Source organism: Ctenocephalides felis, unplaced genomic scaffold (genome assembly GCF_003426905.1).
Source record: "Ctenocephalides felis isolate EL2017-DRISC unplaced genomic scaffold, ASM342690v1 CF-g0.4_SCAFFOLD_01886, whole genome shotgun sequence".
Classification (NCBI taxonomy): Eukaryota; Metazoa; Arthropoda; class Insecta; order Siphonaptera; family Pulicidae; genus Ctenocephalides; species Ctenocephalides felis.
In genome coordinates this window covers 78,358,243-78,380,374 of record NW_020538040.1, presented here as the reverse complement: position 1 = coordinate 78,380,374, position 22,132 = coordinate 78,358,243, and the positions used below count along the sequence as shown (strand labels likewise).

The 22,132-nt window shown below is 31.3% G+C and overlaps 3 protein-coding genes across 5 annotated transcripts in view; 1 reads left to right on the top strand and 2 right to left on the bottom strand.

Moving 5' to 3' along the window:
- The window catches only part of LOC113375397, a 37,732-nt gene extending 36,146 nt beyond the window's left edge, over positions 1 to 1,586 (bottom strand). Inside the window, 1 exon segment of the mRNA XM_026615333.1 lies at positions 1,572 to 1,586. Within this exon segment, the coding sequence (XP_026471118.1) occupies positions 1,572 to 1,586 (15 nt within the window).
- LOC113378719 overlaps positions 1 to 22,132 on the top strand; it is a 120,466-nt gene that overhangs the window by 26,949 nt on the left and 71,385 nt on the right. For 2 of the 3 annotated variants that reach the window (XM_026619284.1, XM_026619286.1), the window contains exon 1: positions 15,852 to 16,289. The exons of the other annotated variant lie outside the window; for it this stretch is intronic. The gene's annotated coding sequence lies outside the window, so the exon portion shown is untranslated. Of the gene's footprint in view, positions 1 to 15,851; positions 16,290 to 22,132 lie in introns of those variants that run through there. 3 annotated transcript variants of the gene reach the window in all.
- LOC113375396 overlaps positions 1,778 to 22,132 on the bottom strand; it is a 40,807-nt gene continuing 20,452 nt past the window's right edge. Inside the window, 14 exon segments of the mRNA XM_026615332.1 lie at positions 1,778 to 2,126; positions 4,014 to 4,420; positions 7,299 to 7,510; positions 8,430 to 8,647; positions 8,855 to 9,049; positions 9,158 to 9,388; positions 9,607 to 9,848; positions 9,921 to 10,064; positions 10,734 to 10,928; positions 11,006 to 11,188; positions 11,312 to 11,463; positions 12,280 to 12,295; positions 13,370 to 13,678; positions 17,767 to 17,903. Of these exon segments, the coding sequence (XP_026471117.1) occupies positions 1,778 to 2,126; positions 4,014 to 4,420; positions 7,299 to 7,510; positions 8,430 to 8,647; positions 8,855 to 9,049; positions 9,158 to 9,388; positions 9,607 to 9,848; positions 9,921 to 10,064; positions 10,734 to 10,928; positions 11,006 to 11,188; positions 11,312 to 11,463; positions 12,280 to 12,295; positions 13,370 to 13,678; positions 17,767 to 17,903 (2,990 nt within the window).

Sequence of the window (22,132 nt, the reverse complement as noted above, 5' to 3'; positions counted from 1 at the left end):
AAAATTTTGAGAATAACATTGTTATTACTTATTTTGATCATAAATAAAAAGTTCACAATAAAAATTTCATATATTTCATAAAATAAGTACATATTTTTTCGGGAAGCAGAACCAAGAAACTTTGGTTGGAGTGCAAACTATGTTAGAGTTAATATTGAGAGGTAAAACTTTCAGAGTTTTTTTTATCAATTTGGAAGCATTTGAGCCTCTGGAAGCAAGGAAATTCCAAAACATCCATATTAAAGACTACCCTAATATATATATATATATATATATATATATATATATATATATATATATATCTTTGGGGACGGCTGTCCACTTGAGTGGCCAAACATACTCTGTGAGGCACAGGCTATTTTATAAACAATGACTCCGTTTGCATCGAAAAGTTGAATAAATTACATATAGCAGTGATAAACAGTGTAGTATTTTGAAAATAATTATATTTTAGTAGTATTTTTAGCCGTTTTCTTTGCTAAATAGTCTTTTTTTAATATTTAAAGTGACCGAGCGCTTTTAAATATGGCAAAGCGACTAATAAATTTTTGAATTAAGCAGTAGTGAAGATGAGTTTCAAATAGACATTCATACAGACAAATTTTACGAAATTACTATTCGCACCGAAGATAGTGATGAATGTGATGATGATATTATCCAACCAACAAAAAGAAGAAGTTCGACAAATTAAATGAAGAGTGGGAAGACATTAGCGAATGTGCCGATTCTCCTTCAATAATCGAGTTTGACATACATCAACAGACACCCCGACTACAATTTCTAAATGCGAGACAAAAAAAAAGGATTGTATTGTCTGCTCTGACAGAAAAGCACCAGGAGAAAGGCGGCGAATAACATTTTATTGTAAAACATGTCAAAATCAACCAGCTATGCATTTTGGAAATTGTTTTGAACGTCACCATTCTTTATAAAATGATCAAAAATAAATTAATATTATAAATGTATGTCCTCCAATGACCACACATTTTTATCAAACAAATTGCATAACATACACAATGAAATCAAGTTTACAGCCGGTACAGTAGATTGTTTTGAAATCGGTGCCGTCCCGAAAGTGATATATATATATATATATATATATATATATATATATATAATTCCTGCCTTTAAGTAATTGGTATATATACATACTTAATTAGAGTATTAATTAATCATTAATCCATACAGTTCTGCGCCATGCGTTTCGTTTGTCATATCGTTTTAATCATTTGGATATTGCTCATAAAATAAATTAAAACATAGAACCGAATAGGTCTGTAATGAAAATATGTACAAATTAACATTTTTGTGATAATACTTTCTAAAATATATTTTACTTTATTACCTTTATCATTTAGCCAATTAGATAATCCCTAATAATAGATTGATTTTATGACAATTCTTCTAATGTATTCCATACAGAGTTAAAACTATACGCACATTGGTGCCTTTATAGTACAGATCTCAATTGATATCGTTAATTTGACTTGGAAATCCAATGTATATAATTGCATATCCCAAGTTTTCTGTAATGTACAATGTGTGCATTGAAGAGCTCAAATGGTTTATACCTTTTGGTAGAACATTTCGTATATTTGGTATGTGATATATATAATAAAACTATATTCGATCTGAGAATTAATGTTCATCCAGCGTAATGCTCCTATTAATTTTCAATTAATTATCATGCTAATGTATGTGATGCAAAGCTCTGCGCGTGGCATTAGACCGTCGTCACACGATCCACTTCCACATATCGCACAGAGCTTTCGCTATGTCAGCAAATCACTTCTTTTTCATTGAATACCGGAGTTTCCGATGACGAAAGACTTTTTAACCTTGCTTCCAATATCGATCGCCTCCTCCTGCGTCTTCTCCGGCACCAGATGCACATCATGTACAATATTAGTAACAGCAGAAACAGTAGTCCTGCCAAAATAACCGCATGCTGCATGGGCAGATGAACTAGTGGTGAGCATGTCAGAAATGCTTCGTCCCTGCCCGATGGACAATGCGGTATGTTGTCGCACCACAACGAAGCGCTTATGCAAGCGTCCAGCTCCGGACAACGGTACGGGCAGACTGGATCCAGGCCGAACATTTCTGATAGTGTTTCTACACTTGGCCTGTGAAATGATTTCAACATCTCATTAAACAGTTCCAGTTGTAAATACAAAAATAAAAACATGAAGTGCGAGCATCACTTATACATCGGCATACATCTTATAGAAAACACTGCATAGAACTAAGGGGTCGATTCTGCAGTAAAATGAACCAATGTTATGGCAAGGCTATGTTACGTAGCGTTTTGCATACAAAGTAGTCGTAAATAATGCCAAAATACCATGTATTTGCTGTGCAGTCAAGCGTTTTATATAGAAAATAGAACTTTACTCATATGCTATTATGCCACATCACAAAGACGTACTTATAATAAAATTGTTTTTTTGATGTCTGTGCGTTTTTTAAGTTAGATTTTCCATCAAAAACGCCTAACTGCACATAAAACCAAGTACCAATTTTTTTATAAAAAAACGCTACGTAACATAGTCTTGCCATGACATTGGACTATTTTACGGCAGAATCGGCCCATAAATTATAAAATGGTAAATGTACAATATTGCAATGTGATCAATATATAATTATTTCATACATTTGATGATATTGTATAACGTAGAAATGTTAAATATTTTTATTTTTATTATTACGATGGTTTTAATTTAGATTAGCATTTTTATAGAAAGGGCATAGTTTTTCAATTTTATCCGCTCAACTTATATTAAAAATTCTGATCTTGTCCATTTAACATATAAAAAGTCTATATAATGATCGAAATATTAAACTTTGCAAAATAAAGAATAATTGAAAAAACTAGATTTTCAAGAAATTTTGAAATGTTTGATAAAATTTGACTTTTTGAAAGAAATTGTTTTTTTGTATTTTGATTTTTTTTGAAAATTTTGAACATTTTTTAAGCAATCACGCTGCATAGCTGATTTGAAGTCGAAATAGCAAAGCGCGCAAGCGCCGCGTAGTCTAACCTGTAAACATTGGTACTGAACCCATATAAGTGTACACAGAATTTTTATTTATTTGTTTATAATCTTTATAAAATATTTGGTAATACAATGAACATATGTCTAATGATCATTTTTGACCGCTAAATGACATTATTTTATACTTTTTTTTATTGGATCTTCGGAGACGCTGGAGTTGTTCATTTCGTCAATACAAGTAAAATGTTGTTTCAATTATTTATATCGAAAGCTCCGTTATCTCAAAAACTGAAATACTATTTTTGGCACTTTTGCCCCGTATCTCTAAAACGGCTAAATCTGCCTTTGCCAAAAACTAATCAGAACGTCTCCCTATCAGTAGGAATCGAATGTTTTTATTCAATAGTTTCAATTCAATAATTTCGTGAAATCGTCGACGAAAATTTGTATCCGCACACACACATACATCCATTTTTTCTAAGGTTTGCCAATATGTTCACAAACCTCTGAAACGTAAAGATCTATACAAATTTTAATTTTCGATTTTGTTGCGATTACTATAACTTAATCTACGGGAAGTTAATTAAGGTTATTATTCTGTTATTGAATAGATATAAATACTATTTTAAAAAAGCGGCTTTGAAGGTGCTACATTAAGAATAATTGTACTTCTAAAGCTGACCTGAGTTGCAGTTGTAGCCGAGTTTAAACTTTGACACATGTATTACTGTTGTTTTATAACATATGACATAATTAAAATGAACAACGTGAGTTGTCTTGGAATTTGTGTTCACATTCAACAATATTATATAACTTATGATAGGGCTTATGATATATTTATATATATAATAGATTAAGGGCTAAAAGTGTTGAAATTTAATCACTTTCCAAATATACTTTTATTTTATTGCTTTTTATGCTTTTTACAATGAATTTTAGTATGAACATTTTATAATGTGTTGTGCGGATTTAAAAACTACATAACCTTTCTGTTTATTTAATTCATTCATCGCTCACCTCATTGTCAACTCCAGCCACGTCACGACATACTCTGCATTTTCTTCTCCGTGGAACTCAATAATTATTTCCGTGCTCGGTGTTGTCAATAAATGTCTCTCCGAAAATGGATCAGGCGTAGGAACATGTTTATGTGGCGGCCAACCATCAGAAAATACATCGACAAATTGATCTCTGTTTTCCGATGGGCACACGGTTATTCTTTTTAGGCCAGCATGCACCAGGATACGATTGCTTGTTTCACAATTCACGCCAACTAAGGGTATGAGTGAAGATACAGGTATTGCCGTTGAGTTGGGAGGATATTCGTGTTCGTCCACTGAAGCTACGAGGACTCCTGGCACTCGAACGTAGAGATAACGATTGTGCTGCGGTTCGACTAGCCAGGGATGATAGGCACAGTTCAACTGGATCGGGAAAAAAATCATTGCCGATTACATTTGATGAATAAATAACTAGCTGTAAGTGGAATTCTGTCTTAAGGCAATTAGGGCATCGTGCCTTAAGGCAAATTGCTGGAACTTCCCGTACCAAAAATTATTATTTTTTTTTAAAACGATTAACATTTTTGAAAAAAAATTACTTTGAAAAAATAAGATTTTTGAGAAACTATAAATTGGACAAAAAATTAGTTTTTTTTGAAAAAAAAAAAAAATTTTAAAAATTTTTTTTAAAAAAAATTTTTTTTTTTTTGAAAAAAATTTTTTTTTTCTTTATTTTGACATATTGTGGAAGATCTGAACTTTTTTTTCAAAGCAATCGTACTGCTTTAACTACATAGGGACAAAATATAAAGCGCGTAAGCGCCGCGTCGCTGTCTAACGCATAAGCATTGGTACGGAACCGATAGGAATGTTAACAAAATGTATACTTATTGTTAAAATCTCTATAAAATGTCTGATAATTTGATGTGCATATGTCTAATGATCATTTTTGACCGCCAAATGGCTCATTTTTTTACTTTTTCCTCTATATCTCCCAAACCGCTGGACCTACCTTCATGAAAGTTATATCGATTCTTCATCTTGTCAATACAAATAAAATGTTTTTTGAATTATTAAAATCGGACGCTCCGTTCTCTTAAAAACTGAGTTACCGTTTTCGGAACTTTTTGCCCCGTATCTTCGGAACGGCTTGACCTGCCTTTGCCAAAAACTAATCAGCACGTCTCCTTATCAATACGGATCGAATGTTTTTTGAATTATTTAAATCGGTTGATCCGTGTTCCCGAAATCGTCGACGAAAATTTGTATCCGCACATACATACACACACATACATACATACATACATACACACACACACACATACACACACACACACACACACACACACATACATCCATTTTTTCTAAGGTATGCCAAAATGTTCAGAAACCTCTGAAACGTAAAGATATATAAAAATTTTCATTTTCGATTTTTTTGCGATTACTATAACTTGCCCTACGGGAAGTTAAATACATCTATAGATACTTTTAAGTCTCTCTGTTTTAAGAGGGTTGTTCTTTTTTTATTTTTCTTTGTTTCGGTTTTGAGATTTTTTGATATTATGAAAGCTAAAAACCTTAGAATTATTTTAAAAAAAATCATCTCAATATCTATTTTTTTGACGAAGTTATAGATATATTTATCTCTATATGTATGATCCTCTAAAAGCGTTTTTTTATCGCTCCGCGAGCTATTGTATGCCAGCTGCCTCTTTTTCATCATAATACCTCATGCACATGACCTTTTTAATGTGTCAGCATCTTTGAACACCATGGTTTATTTAGTACATTAAATTAAATGGTGTATTTAGTACATTATATTAAAAACTTTAAATACGTTTTTCTCAAATTGACTTTTTTCAATGCGGTGCCACAAATTAAAAAAAACTACAAGTCGGATCGACTTGCATTTTTTTTTAATTTGTTCACCACTGCAATACCTAGTCCCCCTACTTTAAACAACTTGATAACATTACGCAAAAAAAATCTTGCGAAGCTTCTCGCTCCAAAAAAAGGCCTTTTTTGACACTTTTTTTTAAATAGCTGCCATTCTTTTCCTTCTTGCTTTTTTTCTTTCATTTTGGTAGGGGGACTGGATTCAAACTTCTTCTTCAACGTAGTTTCTTTAATTTTTGTTTCGGGCGATGCGCAACAGATTTATCTGTGGCACCGCAAAAGAGATCGATTTTGCAAGACCGACTTTGGCGCCCCCTGGTTAAAAAATGACGGCGCAAAAAAAAGAAGAAAATCACGTAATATTCTATGACTTCGTAATTTTTGTTTAAAAGAAACCGCATGTCTCTATGATAAATACATCTCGAGAAAAACAAAAACAAATATCTTGCATGTTTTGTAACAAAAAAAGAACAACCCTCTTAAATGTTATCTCAAGTTAATATTCAAGAAATAATATAGCAAGTGACGATTGATGCATAAGCTTATTTCTGACATGAAAGTGATTAACTAACAAAGATTTTAAAAATCAAAACCAATTAACTATTTTGCTACAAATGTCGACCATGGACGACATCCGCATAACGTGCTGTGTGTACGGATGTTATGTGTCGGACTTCAAGATTCATCACTATCAGTTAAATAATTTTGTTTGTAGACCTTTTTTGCTTATTCAACATTCGAGTTTTTTTTATTTATTAGAGAGAACGTTGTGAAGCTCAGAAAGCAGTTAAATATAGGTAGGTTCGATATGGCGGCGCGAGCAGATTTTGGGGGGATAAAACTATTGATTTTACAAAAAAAGTCATTGAATTAATTATAGAAATTTTCTCCAGTTTAATTTGTATATAGCTATTTTTATCGTAAAGCAAGTCGAAAAATTTACCAATTTATGGCGTTTTACCAAACGCTTATTTATGCGCCTACGGCAAAAATTTGGGATTGCAAAGTTGAAATTCGTAAAAGACACATCGAAGTCTATTGGATTTTAATTTGCAAAACTCTCCGTGTACTTTCCAAACAAACGTCTTTTTTGCACCAAATGACTGGACTATAAGATATTTTCAATTGTGTCCCTCTCGATTTAAGTAGATTTTTATAAGATATTTCTAAGCCTCATTAACTAGTATTTAGGCTCAAATTCCGCCTAGTACGTCATAAGTGAAATGAGGAAGATACATACGTCGTAATATGTTGATTTTTATTAAACAAATCGATATTGGTAATAGCTTTGCCCCATATCTCCAACAGATCTACGGTACTAATTGCATTCTATATCTACGCCTGTGTGATTAAAAATTATTATTAATGATAATGATATTAAGTAATGTGAACGTTTCATACTCACGTCTTTGGAATCGCTGCCAGGCGGGCGGAAGCGCATCTCGCCGCTGACACCGCTGACCCTTCGGTTGGCCGTGCATTGCGGACTGCGGACGAATTCGTAACTTGCTTCAAACATTAACGTATCGCCGTCATCGTCAGCGCGCATTTTTTTAGCAGAAAATCTCAACTCTGCTCCATTAGTGGCCGATATGAACGTATATGGCATGGACACGCCTTTTGAAACAAAGATAAAATGTAATTTGTAATTTATTGCATTGTGCCTTAACCACTTCGGTACGATCGAAAAGTTTACTTTAAGAACGTAAGAACGATGCATGCCGGCTGTGAGCGGCGTTTAGTGGACAGTAGGCGCCGTACCGAAGTGGTTATTGCAAATTATTGCAAGTTCCAGATTTATCCAGATCTTTAAGTTTTTTTTATCAGTCTTACAAGATTAAATCTCGATTTACTTTCGATTATAGAGTAATATGAAACGTTGACTTTCATGAGGGAACGAATGAAATGAAATAAATAATAATAAATAAATTACGTCGATACGTGGAGAATTATGTCAATTTTATACGTAAATTATATTTTTGTATATTGATATGAAATATATAGTCCAGTCATTATAGTAAGTTTACCTCAGAATTCGAGATACCCAGCTGTAAGTCTGTAAATACTTGTATATTGACACCCTAAAGTTGTCTCAAAATCTACATATGGTATTGATACTCTACCATATGTAGGTTTTGAGAAAATTTTAGGATGTCAATTTACAAGTATTTACAGACTTACAGCTCGGTATTTCGAATTCTGAGATTCTTACCTAATTTAAGCTTAAATGACTGGACTATATTGTTTAAGATAAGACTAACAAAAACTGAAACATTCATTTACATGCTGTTAAAACCTCATACAAACATTTTTGCTCTTAAAATCGCTATTTTTTTTTATTTGTTGGCCTACATGGCCAATTCTTTTCCCTAAAATCATCAACTCTTTATACCGTGAATACAAATCGAATATTTGATTTATTTATTAAATCAATTTATTTATTTAAGAATTGATTTATTATGTTTAATGTACTACATTGATAGGTAAGGTAATTATACGATACATTTTCAATTCTCTTCATAGTACTCATACTCACCAGTAGTTGTTTGAGAACAAAAACATCCTTTTCTAATGGGTGGGGCATTGTTCCAAATATTTTCGTATAAACGTAGTGTGGCCGACTTATCGCCAGAACACTCCGCTAATCCAGTCGATTCATCGATGCGCGTCAAACATGCTCGGCCGCTTGTCGAAATCCGAGTTAATATTATTTTTACGCGTTCTCCTCGCTGCGCCTCAAAACGATAACGACAACTAACCAAAAGATAAGAGAAAAGTGTTAGTTAAATATCTATATATACTTTAACATGAATCAATTCTGATACAATTATTTTTCATACAAAAATATGCCCGCAAATATATTTTTTGGGTTTTAATTTGTCGCACTCTTTTTTTCCAAAATCACCGGTGAATAATACTATTACGTTATACATTAGACAAAAATTACGACAAAGGACTTACTCTAAATTTTCCGCACCGCCACGGCCAAATAGAAAAACATCTCGAGGAGATCGAACACGTTTAGATGTTTGAGGATATAGATCTAAGTTGTCCCTCGCGCGGCTTACAAATTTGCGGTAGCAAGCGCCGGTGCCAAAAGCTTCACCATCTTGATGAAGGTCGACGAATTCGTACTGGATTCGAAATAATAGAGGCCTAAGAAAGACATGCTTCATATTAAATTTTCTTTTCTAACAATACGTGCTACAAACTTATAAATAAATATATTCAACATATACAACCACGAATTTATGTTTTATTTACCTCAGTGCTGTAGATTCCTTCAAGCTGAGTTGAACAGTCAAAGTATCAGCACTACTGAAGAAACTCTCTGAATCACTGCACGGTCGAGGCAACTGTGCGCTGCCGTGCTGAAGAAGCCCGTGATCACAACTCCGCGGCACCAGATCCTTGCAATAACGTGCCAATATTGTTGCGTTGCCTGGTGGCTTGCGACCAGTACTTCCGCCGACTTTAGGCAAGTTATCGTTACCACTGGAACAGGTGAAAAATAATATTTATTGAATGATCTATTCATTGAAGAAAACAAGTAATGTTGAATTAGCTTTTTATCTGTAATAGTATGGCAATTGCATTTATCGTTATATATCTAAAAAACCGCGCTTATTACGAATCCTTTAATAGTTTTGTTTTACCGTTACAACATATTAAATTGTTATTATAAAACAATTATCAAAATACATTATAAATACCATGGAACTTCGTTGCACGTTGGTGGCGATCTCAGAGGTCCGTCCCAAATATCTAAACGGCTTGAACAAACATCGTTCTCTCGTATTGGTGGACCAATGGTTGAACCTACAATAAACTTAAGCACGGACAACCATATGCGATATCTGGGCTATAGCGTTGCACTCCCCAGACGCCACGAGAAATTGTCTGGAAATCGTGCTGACGGTCTGGATGGATTTGAAGCCACTGTCGTGTCTAAGCCCTTAAAATAGTTATACATAATATATATATATATATATATATATATTTACATAAGGTTATTATTAAAATTTACCTGGAAATGGTATAAACATGTTGTGTTAGGACTTAGCGTGTGCTTTGGAGTTTCCAGCACCCCACGTCCGGTACCTCGCAGCCAAAACTCACATGTTCGTTTGTTACTGGCATATGTGGGTGAGGCTTGTTCCACAAAGCGAACCTGATAATATTTGAAGGAACATATATATAAATTGAACTGTAATAACAATTCGAATCATTATTTTGTTTAATAATTACAAAACGCGTTGCTAGTTATATGTAGGTTACGCGGACATCGGAAGTGCTTACTGTTAGATTTTGTAAATAGGTTGTAAACAATAAATTAGTATATAAGAGTTAGACAAAAGTTAGACAGTCAGTCAAGCTCAGAGTCAAGCTCAGAGTCAAGCTTGGAGTCAAGCTTGGAGTCAAAATAGTATTCAGTAAAATGTAGTCTTTGCTGATATGATAACCAGAAGGTTATCAACAAATATTAATTGTAACAATAGTGAATAATAAAAGTATCATTGGAAGAAAGAAGTGTGTTTACAATTTACTATCAAATCGCTGTTTGTCCTAAAGGCCTTTTACACTACCAGTGGACTCTGGAGAGTCCACATCACAAATATAATATTTCAACAACTATTCAACTGTTCACCGCTCGGGTCCAGCCTATCATTACAATTCCTGGTCGTACTGGTGATCCAGAACCTACATCCAAAATATCAACCACCAGTCAGGACAATTCAAAATATTGTAATATACTCGTATATATAATAAACATTGAATTATGATTTTAAACTTTTTAATATTATATTTTTTAAATTTAAAAAATAAAATAATATTTTACCTCTACTTCTAACTGGAATCCGTGCAATATTTGACGCGGCGCTGGATGTAAGAAAGTGCCATACGGAGAACTAGTGAACTCAACGAGTAGCTCCGGTCCACTTGAAACTGCTTCAGGCACAGGTTCATCACCTCCGCAAAATCGTAATATTGCTGGGTCTCTCGTCGTGTATCCATCGTACACTGTAACGTAATCCTGAAATAGAATAAAATAATTAGCTTTTGTTACTTTTGAATAGTTTTCTGATTTATAAAGTTTACGCAGAGCTGTACCTGTACTTCATCGCATTCGTTCCATACGCGTAGGCCTCGTTTCGGTTTCGATCCTTCTCCAACGTGTTCGGTTTCTGGGGTTGTTGGCGCGGCGTGGAGAACACTATTGCTTCGTATTGCAATCAACTGCCCTCGAGGTTGACGAACACTGATCAGAGCGTGTTGCCCAGGCGGGACGTCATGCTATCAGAAAATTTTTAATTTTATAATACAATTTTATGTGTCTTTATATGTCAATATCTTATGTGTTTATCATCTTCTCTGGATTGTTTGAAAAATAATAAATAAATACATTTTTAGGCTCACCTGTCGGACCGCATAATAACAAGTGAGATTTCTCGGATAAACGCCCGGAAAATTTGGGCTCTGTAGACGGCAAGCCTTTCGGTCGCAATCGCTAAATATTCGCGAACAGTAAGTACCAGGAATGAGTTCTCCAAGGTGGTATAGTGGCTCAGCTACTTTGGGTGGTCCCAGTTGCGGCTGTGATGGTGGTTTTGAAAATATTGTCGAGAACGTTGGAGCCAGCAGTGGAGGAGCGTTGGAATCGCCAAAAACTAACGTAAGAATAAACCGTAAAATTAGAAATATATATATATATATATATATATATATATATAGATAATTATATATATATATATATATATATATATATATATATATATATATGTATATATAATAAAGCTAAATACTGTTTAAATGCAATGTATTTGCTGTACGATCAGCGTTTTACACATAAAATGCAACTCCACTCATATGTTATTAAATCATATCACAAAGATCCAATTCTGATAACATTGTTTTTTGACATTTGTGCGTTTTCTATGTTAGGTTTTCTATCTGAAACGCCTGACTGCACAGCAACCACATGACTTTTGACAGTATTTAGTACGATTGTGTATGAAAACTGCTACATAACATAGCCTTGCCATAGCATCGGTCTGTTTTACGGCAGAATCGGCCCCATAAATTAAATTCTACTTTTATAGATTTTGTGGAAACTAATGATTGTACGTAAAAAGATTATAATAATAATAATTATAAATTTTTGTACTTTTACCATTACATTATTTATAGCAACTATTGTTGTTGCCAGATTCCAACGAATAAAGAAGAACAACAAATAGTTCGTTTGTTTATTCATCAAATCGTCTCCTTGTGAAAAATATCAGTGAGAACTAGGGAATGCAATACCGGTATACTGTTATACCGAATTACCGGTGAATCGCCTGATTTTTCGGCGGAATTTTTACCGGTATTTATTCCAAAAATACCGGTATTTTCGGTATTCTTACATAAGCGCTATTTGATACATAATACTCTAAAGTTTAAATTTCTCGGAACAAATTTATCTTTAAATTCCACAATCGCATAAACAGCTATATCTTCAAGTGATTCTATAAGATAAACAAATGTCAAATATTATCTCAACTCGTCATTAAACATTGCTTTCCAAAGGGCTTCATATCGTACAATAATAGAATTGGACTGATAGATAATGATGTTTGTTTCATCTTTTGTAAAAATGTAACGGTTTTTTAAGTGATATTTGCGCCAAAATATTTTATATCATGCAGATTACACCTGCGTAATTTTTATTTTTATCTAACTTTATACATAATAATTATGATAATTACTAAATATTTTTGCTTCTTATTACAATTATAAAATATTATTTTCCGAAAACGTTTCAAAGTTTGAAAATACTATAGAAGCATCACATTGTTTTAAATAACAATACTCAACAATTATAGTAACTTATTATTTATCTCGACAAAGAATCCGATCTTAAATTAGTGTAGAAAAATTATTTTTTTAAAATATCGGAGATTATGCTAATTTAACACATGCTACAGGATACAAAAAATACAGTTTATTATAATAATGTAATATGATCTTTTATGAGTTTTTGGTCTTTCTTACTCATAAGTTTGTTTTTGGTGAAATGTACTTAATATACTCGATAGTGATAATGAATTAATTAAATTGCATATACTTTTGTTAAATTATTATTTAAAAAAATAAACTTATTGTTCTATTTTATTGTTTAGTTGAATATAGTTGTAGTTCTATATACATTTTTTTATATTTGTACTAGTAACTTTCAATTTTGTTTACGTTTGTTTAAAATAATAAAAATACCGGTAATTTACCGGTATTCCGGTTTTAAAATAAAAAATTACCGAAATACCGGTATTGAAATTTTCCATCGGTATTGCATTCCCTAGTGAGAACCATATATCGTTGTTTAACAATACGTGTACTTAATTTGGAGCTTAATATTTACCGCAACAAGTACATTTTCATAGATCCAAATCATATAACGCAGCATTTTATTTCAATTTAAATTAAAGTTAAGTATACTTGAAATTGCGTACTTATATCTGGAACGGCACCTCCGTATCTAGCAACAGCTTCGACTTTTTGCAACATTTTGTATTCGATCTTGAAGTCAAAATTGTAGCCGTTGATTTCTCGTGACAAGTGTTGGAGCCGTACGATCGCCGTTACGCTGCGCGTCTCGCTGTAGAAGTGCGCCGGACTCCACAGCGTGCCGCACCACGCGCCCCCGACTTGCGGTCTACCCAGCTCGGACAGCTGCAGGGTACCATCTGGGCAACCGGCAGTGGTAAATGATGTAAACCGACCCAAAGTGAAACTTGTGAAGGTTAACTGTTGGATTTCAAAACCTTTTATAGTATATGCATATATATATATATATATATATATATATATATATATATAGGGTATATATATATATATATATAGGGTATATATATATATATATATATATATATATATATATATATATATTAATTCAGACATATGAACAAACAACTCTTTTTTGCACTAATATATTAATAATTTTACAAACGTTTCGAGACTAGGTTTGTCTCATCATCAGTGTGTTATAATTTAAAATCTAAAATATGGAAACCTAAATTGCATTATGTGGTATCCGTTACAAGTCGTTTATTATACTCATTATACATATTTATATGTACATCATTATATATATTGTTCATTATACTATTGAGTATAATGAACGACTTGTAACGGATAACACATAATGCTATTATAGATTTCCATATTTTTGATTTTAAATTATAACACACTGATGATGAGACAAACCTAGTCTCCAAACGTTTGTAAAATTATTATTTAATACATTAGTACAGAAAAGAGTGTTGTTTGTTCATTTTTCTAAATTAATATCTATCTATCCACTTTGAATACATTTGTTATATATATATATATATATATATATATATATATATATATATATACATATATACATACACGGGCCAACTTGGCAACCGTTGTTCAGCTATAAAAAATAGTTCTAGAATAATTTCAGTATAAAATATAGCAAATTAATAAATATAAATTAAAGCAAATTAACAAATTATATGGATGGTTTAGCCACTGCAAAGCATGCCACATATAAATGTTTATAGGGCATATATAGTCATTGAAAGTGCCAGCGCCAGCCTAATCTGAAGCTGATTTTATTTAAATTGAATAGGCACATTTGAAAATTCAAGGTTTTTATGTTTCAATAATTCATTAAATAATCAGTTGAAAGTGGCATTTTGCCTTGAAACAAGTTGCATGAACTCCACGAAATGTGTAATAATTGTATTAATCGACCTGAATTAAAATTATAACTAGTGGGGTGCATGGCATCGTGCCTTAAGGCAAATTGCTGGAACTTCCCGTACTAAAAATTATTCTTTTTTAAATTAACATTTTTGAAAAAAATTTACTTTGAAAAAATTAGATTTTTGAGAAACTATGAATTTTTGAAAAGAAAATTTTTTTTTGGAAAAAAGACTTTTTGAAACAAAAATGTTGTCTTTATTTTGAAATATTTTGGAAGTTCTGAAGATTTTTTCAAAGCAATCGTACTGCATAGAGACTAACGGATAAACATTGGTACGGAACTCATAGGAATGTGAACAAAATTTATACTGATGATGCATATGTCTAATGATCATTTTTGATCGCCAAACGTCATTTTTTTACTTTTTTTACTAGATATCCGAAACCGCTAGACCTGCCTTCATGGAATTTAAGCAGTTGTTCATCTCGTCAATACAAGTGAAATGCTTTTGAAATATTAAAATCGGACACTGCGTTCTCTTAAAAACTGAGTTACCGTTTGTGGCACTTTTTGTCCCGTATCTTCGAAACGACTAGACCTTCCTATGCTAAAAACTAATCAGCACGTCTCCTTATCCACATCATTCGAATGTTTTTTGAATAATTAAAATGGGTTGAACCGCGTTCCCGAAATCGTCGACAAAAATTTGTATCCGCACACACACACATACATCCATTTTTTCTAAGGTATGCCAAAATTTTTAGAAACCTCTGAAACGTAAAGATATATAAAAATTTTCACTTTCGATTTTTTTGCGATTACTATAACTTACCCTAGGGGAAGTTAATAAAACAAAAGAAATTGGTTCAAAAAATCTTAAAGCTGGTCAACCATTAACTCTTACGGGTATGAAAAATAGATGTTAGTTACTTCTCAGAATCAGTCATACCAAAAATTGATCATAAAACTTCAAAAAGGTCCAACCGTTTCAGATGAATATTGTGACGAACCACATGACAACGAAAGTTTTATACATATTAAATAGGAAATATTTAATAGCGAAATAATAATATATTAGATAGGAGTGTTATTGAATGTCGCGCCTATGGATGTATGCTTGAGGTTGTAGTACCAACCTCAGATCCGACAAACAACCTGTTGACAGTACTGGCAGACACACCTGAAATGTAATGTATATGCGTAAAAGAGCAAAGTGGCCGTCAGTCTAAGTTAGGCATTTGATGTCCAGATACCATGTGATATGTGACAATGACTATGCAAGCGTTGGGGTAGTTGATTGGAGACGGCACGCAACGATTGTATGTTTAAGAAGACTGATGAAATAAATGTGTTAGAAAAGTGACGGCACCGGTGTTTGATTTAATATTTAATATAAGTAAGCGGCCACCTGAAAGGTTACAGTTATCCGAAGTGGAATATCGAGATGGATTTGAAGACTTTATGTACTTAGAGTGTAGTGAAGGTTATTGAAATAGGTGATGTTAATAATTTTTGTATTCAGGCGGATTACTAATTACGGGGTTAGACGGCATTGGCCCAAGTGCAAGTGTTCTATGAAAGTTTCGTGATTTTCTTCGTTGTGCAAAAGTGAGGTTAGCACGTGGTTGACTAAAGTAAAAATCAATGGGATATTACGAGCAAGGAGCGCTAGTAACGTTGGTGAGTTGCGGTACAGTATGTTTTGTGGTGAAATATTTGAGATGGAGAAAAATAAGTCTACATTTATATATGTATATATAAATATATATATATATATATATATATATATATATATATAGACTTTTTTTCTCAAAAAATTATTTATTCACATTTTCATATACCTTTCACGAATTTTGATTCGTTTTATTCTGATTTTTAATAAATGTTTAAATATAAAAAGTTTATAAAGATATTTTTCACTTTCATAAAAAAACTTAATTTTGAAACAATTAAAAAAAAGTATAAATGAAAAAATTGTTTTAATTGTTCCTGGAAAAAAGAAGCATTTCATATCTCCAAAACATAGAATAAAATTTATGAACAGTAAACTTTTTCATTTCAAGTGCCATTCTGAATCGAATGGCACCATTGGAAAAAGTATGTGTGTGCATGTATATGTGTATGTGAATAGATTTTTTGCCGTAAATCGACGTTTTCTCAAAAACGGCTGAACCGATTTCAAAAATTTAAACGCGATTCGATGTGTCTCGATGAGGACTATCGTTTGTCAGTTTTGCGCTACGGTCGGCCAAATCGTTTCTTTGTAAATCGCAGAAAAGTGAAAAATTTTTAGTCCACGTTTTAGCCCGCAATTCTAAATCGATTTTGAAAATTCAAAAACTGTTTGAAAGATATTGGTTGGGAATCGTGATGATTAGTTTTTGGTAAAGATCGGCCGCGCCGTTTTCTTGTAATAAAGTGTTAAAAATTTTTTTTGCCGATTTTTACGATTTTATGGTATATACCATAAAACCATTTTTATGGTAGATAGCATAGTCTTACAGATCATACTAAAATATTACGGCCCTACGACAAGTCGTTTAATTTTAAAAATTCGTCAACGTTTGCAAAAATTAGTATCGCATTTTTGACATTTGTCAAAATTAGACCTATCATCGACGTTTGCTCAAAACGCTTTTAAAAAATCAAAAACTGTTCGAAAGATATTTATTTGTTGGGAATGATACTGATTAGTTTTAGATGAAAATCTACCGAGCCGTTTTCTTATAATTAACTGTTAAAAAAAAAAATTAGGCCGATTTCTATGGAACTTTTTTGACGATATTATATATCATAGTCTTATAGAACTTTCTGAAATATTATGGCCTTATGACAAGTAGTTTAATTTCAAAACTTCACCAAAATTTTAGAAAATGAGTAGTTTTTTGACGTTAGCTAAAATTAAAATTTGACTTTAGATTTATAAATCAATTTATAATTTTCATAATTGAACCAGTTTCCGTAGGACTTAAATGGTTTAGTATGTTCATTAAGACCAAGTACTCTCTCCTCATACCAAGTATACTTGGTTGCTACTTGAAAACATTTCATATCTCTCGAATGTTTAATTACGGTATGGAAAGTTTCAGCAATTTGCCTTAAAGCACAATGCCACACAACTTTGGTTTCTAACATGATAGGATATATTTTTTTATACCTGTACTAGATCTCCGAGAGTGCCTCCTGCAGCAGTAAATGTTAACATACACACATATGGCAACCTGTCTTCTTTTGGTCTGTGCAATTCTAATTGGTATATCGTATCTACTTCGCCATAAAGCGTTCGATTACAAGCTGTAAAGAATATATAAATACGATTATTATTTGAATCATAATATCTTATCATATTACACATCTAATAAAACGGTAAACTTATATTTAATTTAAAAATAAAAAAGAGAAAACATTAAAGTTTTAAGTGGTAATTAAAACTTCGAAAATGCATCATTTGAAACATCCTAGAAGTTTTCTAAAGATCCAGAATATCAAAGACCTAATTAAAATTTTACTAATGGCATATAACAAACTTAATTACAATTTTATGAATATATATTTTTATTTGATATTTTTATCATTATCATCTATCTTATAAGATTCTAGCATATTTCTTTGGCGAAATCGAATCAATGTGTTTAATATACTCGATTTATCGAACCGTAAACCTAAAAGATATGATTTTTCGAGCAAGCAATAATGTTTCATCCAATACATAAAGCAATAAGGCATTATGAAGAGAGCATTGTTAGGGATACTTCTCAAAAACATAAAGAAAATGGATCAGATATATTTATATAAGAGATTTTCTGTCACATAATGCTGTGTATGGAAAATTTAATAAGAAGGCTTTAGAAGTAGAGAATTCAGGCGCATACTCATTGGGTAAGAGTACTAAATTTGATGAAGACAATATTTTTTTTCGATTCACAATATATTATGTGATGATAATATTTATTGGGTGTTAAAAAAAATCATGTTTGAGACTAGGGTTTATACAAAAACCGACATTTCAGAAAACTGGTTTTCGAATTTTAATTTCACTAAAAAAACAGTTTTAACCGGTTTTCAAATTTTGTATAGAAAATAAATTTTTGCTCGAATATTCTGTAATTTATCCGCAAATTTAGTGTAATTTAGATCAGTATTTGACTGAATTTATTTATTGTTCAACTCTCTAGATAGTAAACAAAATTATTTTAATTTTAATTAGTAGAACTAAAAAATAATAGTTTATCAGGATTAAGTAACTTTGAAAATAATTATTCGTTATTCATGCATCATTTTCACATATAGGAATAAGAATATTTTTGTGATAGTGAAAGGAAAGTTCTCGAATAAATTAAAATAATACATTTTTAAATAAAAAAAAATTCATTAAATTAAAAAAAAATTATATACATGTTGATACATACTTGTTAGTATCGATTTTAGTTTTAAAAACAATTTTGCTAAACTCGGGTATTGCCTGTTCCGAGCAATTAATTAATTCTAGACATTTTTATTTTATTTTTTTATTTGGCCTCTTATTAACAAACTAGCCATATACAGAGTTTCTTACATTTAAATTCTAATTTTACATTTAACCACAAAACTATATATATAATTTTATAATATTCAATATATGACACTAAATTAACTAAGTTACATGTTTTCACTACACTTTTTATTCTATATAATTAATATAATAAATAATCCCTTTTTTTTGAAATCTGCTACATGTTCAAATTATAAGTTGTAAGGATCCCACATACTACTACTACACAAATTTGAAATTCATTTATAATTCTTCGATATCGATATTTACAATCTTTTTTTTTTTTTTAATTCATAATAGCCGCTCCACCTTCTCCGTCGACTCTGTCGGCTCTGATTAAATTATATTTTTTTATAAAATATCGACTGTTCGATTTAAACCAGGTTTCAGATAATAATATAATATCAATTTTATGTTGCTATATAAAAATTTGCAAACTTGTTTTATTTGCATTAAAAGATCCAATAATCCATTGTCAAAATTCATTAAGAGATTTATTATTTCAATTTTAAAATTTATTCAACTATTTACATTTTTATTTATTTTTTTATTTTCATACTGATGTATTATTGCCAACTCCAACTGTATTTTTATGGGCAATGTTTTTACTAGATTCTTCAAAGTTTAACTTTTCGCAAATTAAATCAACATCATTTTTAGCTTCTACCAAAAGTTCATCTATATCATCACCTTCTTTAATCTTGAATCTTTCCCTCAATTTCTTCAATAATTCATCATACTGTATTTGTATTTTTTTAATTTCTCCCAATTCTGAATTTTTACCGGATTTCTCGTCACTATTTGAATTTTTCACACCCAATGTTAGATTTAAATTCTTATTATGCATTTGATTATTAGATCTGACATTTACTGTTTGCCTTCTTTCAATTATTCGCCTAGGTTTATTCATTGCCATTAACTTATTTGGTTCTATATTTATTTCTTGCTCTTGAAGATGGCTTAGCAATTCGTACTTATTCTTATGTCTAAAATTATTTTCAAATTTAGCCGTTTCATTAACTCTAGGAAATGAATTTTTAAATTCCGGATTATAATGATTTATTTTAGCTGATTCTGCATATTTTTGATTGCGAAGGATAAATTTGGCCTCAGAATATGATATATTCTGAAAGGCCATTAATTCTTTAATTCTTTTATGATATTGAAACACTTCGCAAATTTTATCATTTGCTTCATGTTGTTTATGACACACCGCGCATTCAAAATCTTTTTCAATGAGGCATATATCCGTGCTATGTTCCCTAGCGCACTTGCGACATCTAGTTTTGCTTTTACATTGTACTCTGATATGACCATACCGCCAGCATTTGTGGCATTGAATAACATTTTGGATATATGGACTCACCTGCAATTTCACAGAATATATCGAAACTTTATCTGGTAAATAGTTTCCTTTAAACATAATTTTAACCATTTGCGATTTGTTAAAACTATGGCTTGTATTTCTTTTTTTATACACTTCACATCAATTATTTCAATTTCTGATTTAATGACTTGTTTAATTTCTTCCTCATCCATCTCGGAGTCAACATTAAATATTATACCTGTTCTACATAATTTATGTTTAGGAATATATACTTTTATTTTGTTTTTGTTCAAAAAATTTTCATTAATTATTTTATTTGCAAACTCAAAATTTTTGAATGTTATTTTAATTTTGTTTTTGCCAATTTTTGTGAAATTTTCTATATTATTACTTAATGCTGGGGAATTTTTATAAATCATTCTTCCCAACGCAACGCTATGGTAGTTACCTAGATTTTGATTTTCTGATTCTGCATAAACTTCATAAGGCCCTTCATCTAATGCACTATAGAAATTCATTACGCTAGTTAACGTATTGAAATTCTTATTAAAATTTTCTTTAACTGCAATATTATTATGATTTTCCTCGAATTCTTTTACAGCTGACAATTCTTTTTGATCTATATCGACTTCTTCCTCAACAACCATATCATTACTATCCTCATGAGATTTATTTACACTGACTGCCCCACTAGTTTCTTCTTCAATTACCATATCAATCCAGTTTTTAATCGCTTCTTTAAAATTTTCCCTTGCTTTGTCTTTATTAATATTTATCATTTCTTTTATTTGCTCTTCATTCAATTCCATTATATTTTTTTTAATTACATCTTTATTTAACGTATTCCTTTCCGATTTCATTCTATTTATTTTATCCATTTTTTTACTATCTTTTCTTATTTCTGACTTATTACTACTAATTACACCACTTTTTTTAATATTTTTACTATCACTATTTTTAACATTTATATCCGATTTAACGCTATTTACTTTAGTCGAATTAACTGATTTTCCAACATGATTATCACTTAGAATTTCATTTTTACTATGAACAATACCTTAGGTAATATCATATTCTGTATAATCCGTATTATTAATTAATTGCACTGCATTACTTATTTTAATGCCAGTTTCAACTTCTGTGCTCAAAACACTATTGTTGCTGGATATCGGTACCCGCAAATCAGCAGGCCCGAGCCTGTGATTCATACCACGTTTATTATTTGTTATCTAATATTATTTGTATCAGTTTCACCTCGATCTTTACCTGTCGAACGCTCGACCTAAACTCAATTCTAGACATTCTAAGTGTTTTTTTGTTTAATAAAATATGATTTAAAATAACTTAGAACGACTATCAAATTGCTACTTAGACGTTTCCTTTGTTTACTCGCAATATTTCCTGAAATAGAAAATACACTCATACTTGCGACCAAATTATGCTTAATTGTTTTTAAAGCCTGATATAATAATTCTAAGTTTGTTCTTTAATTTGTGGCTTCTAGGGTTTAAAACTCTTTTTTAAGTTCGAGAAGAGGAAGTTACTTCTTCAAGAAGAAGTCGCACTGATTTAAATTTTTATATAAACTGGTATAAAAATCTAAATTAATATATACAAAACCTTTTTGGGAACCATTGCAGACTGATAAGATATCAAATGTTATTG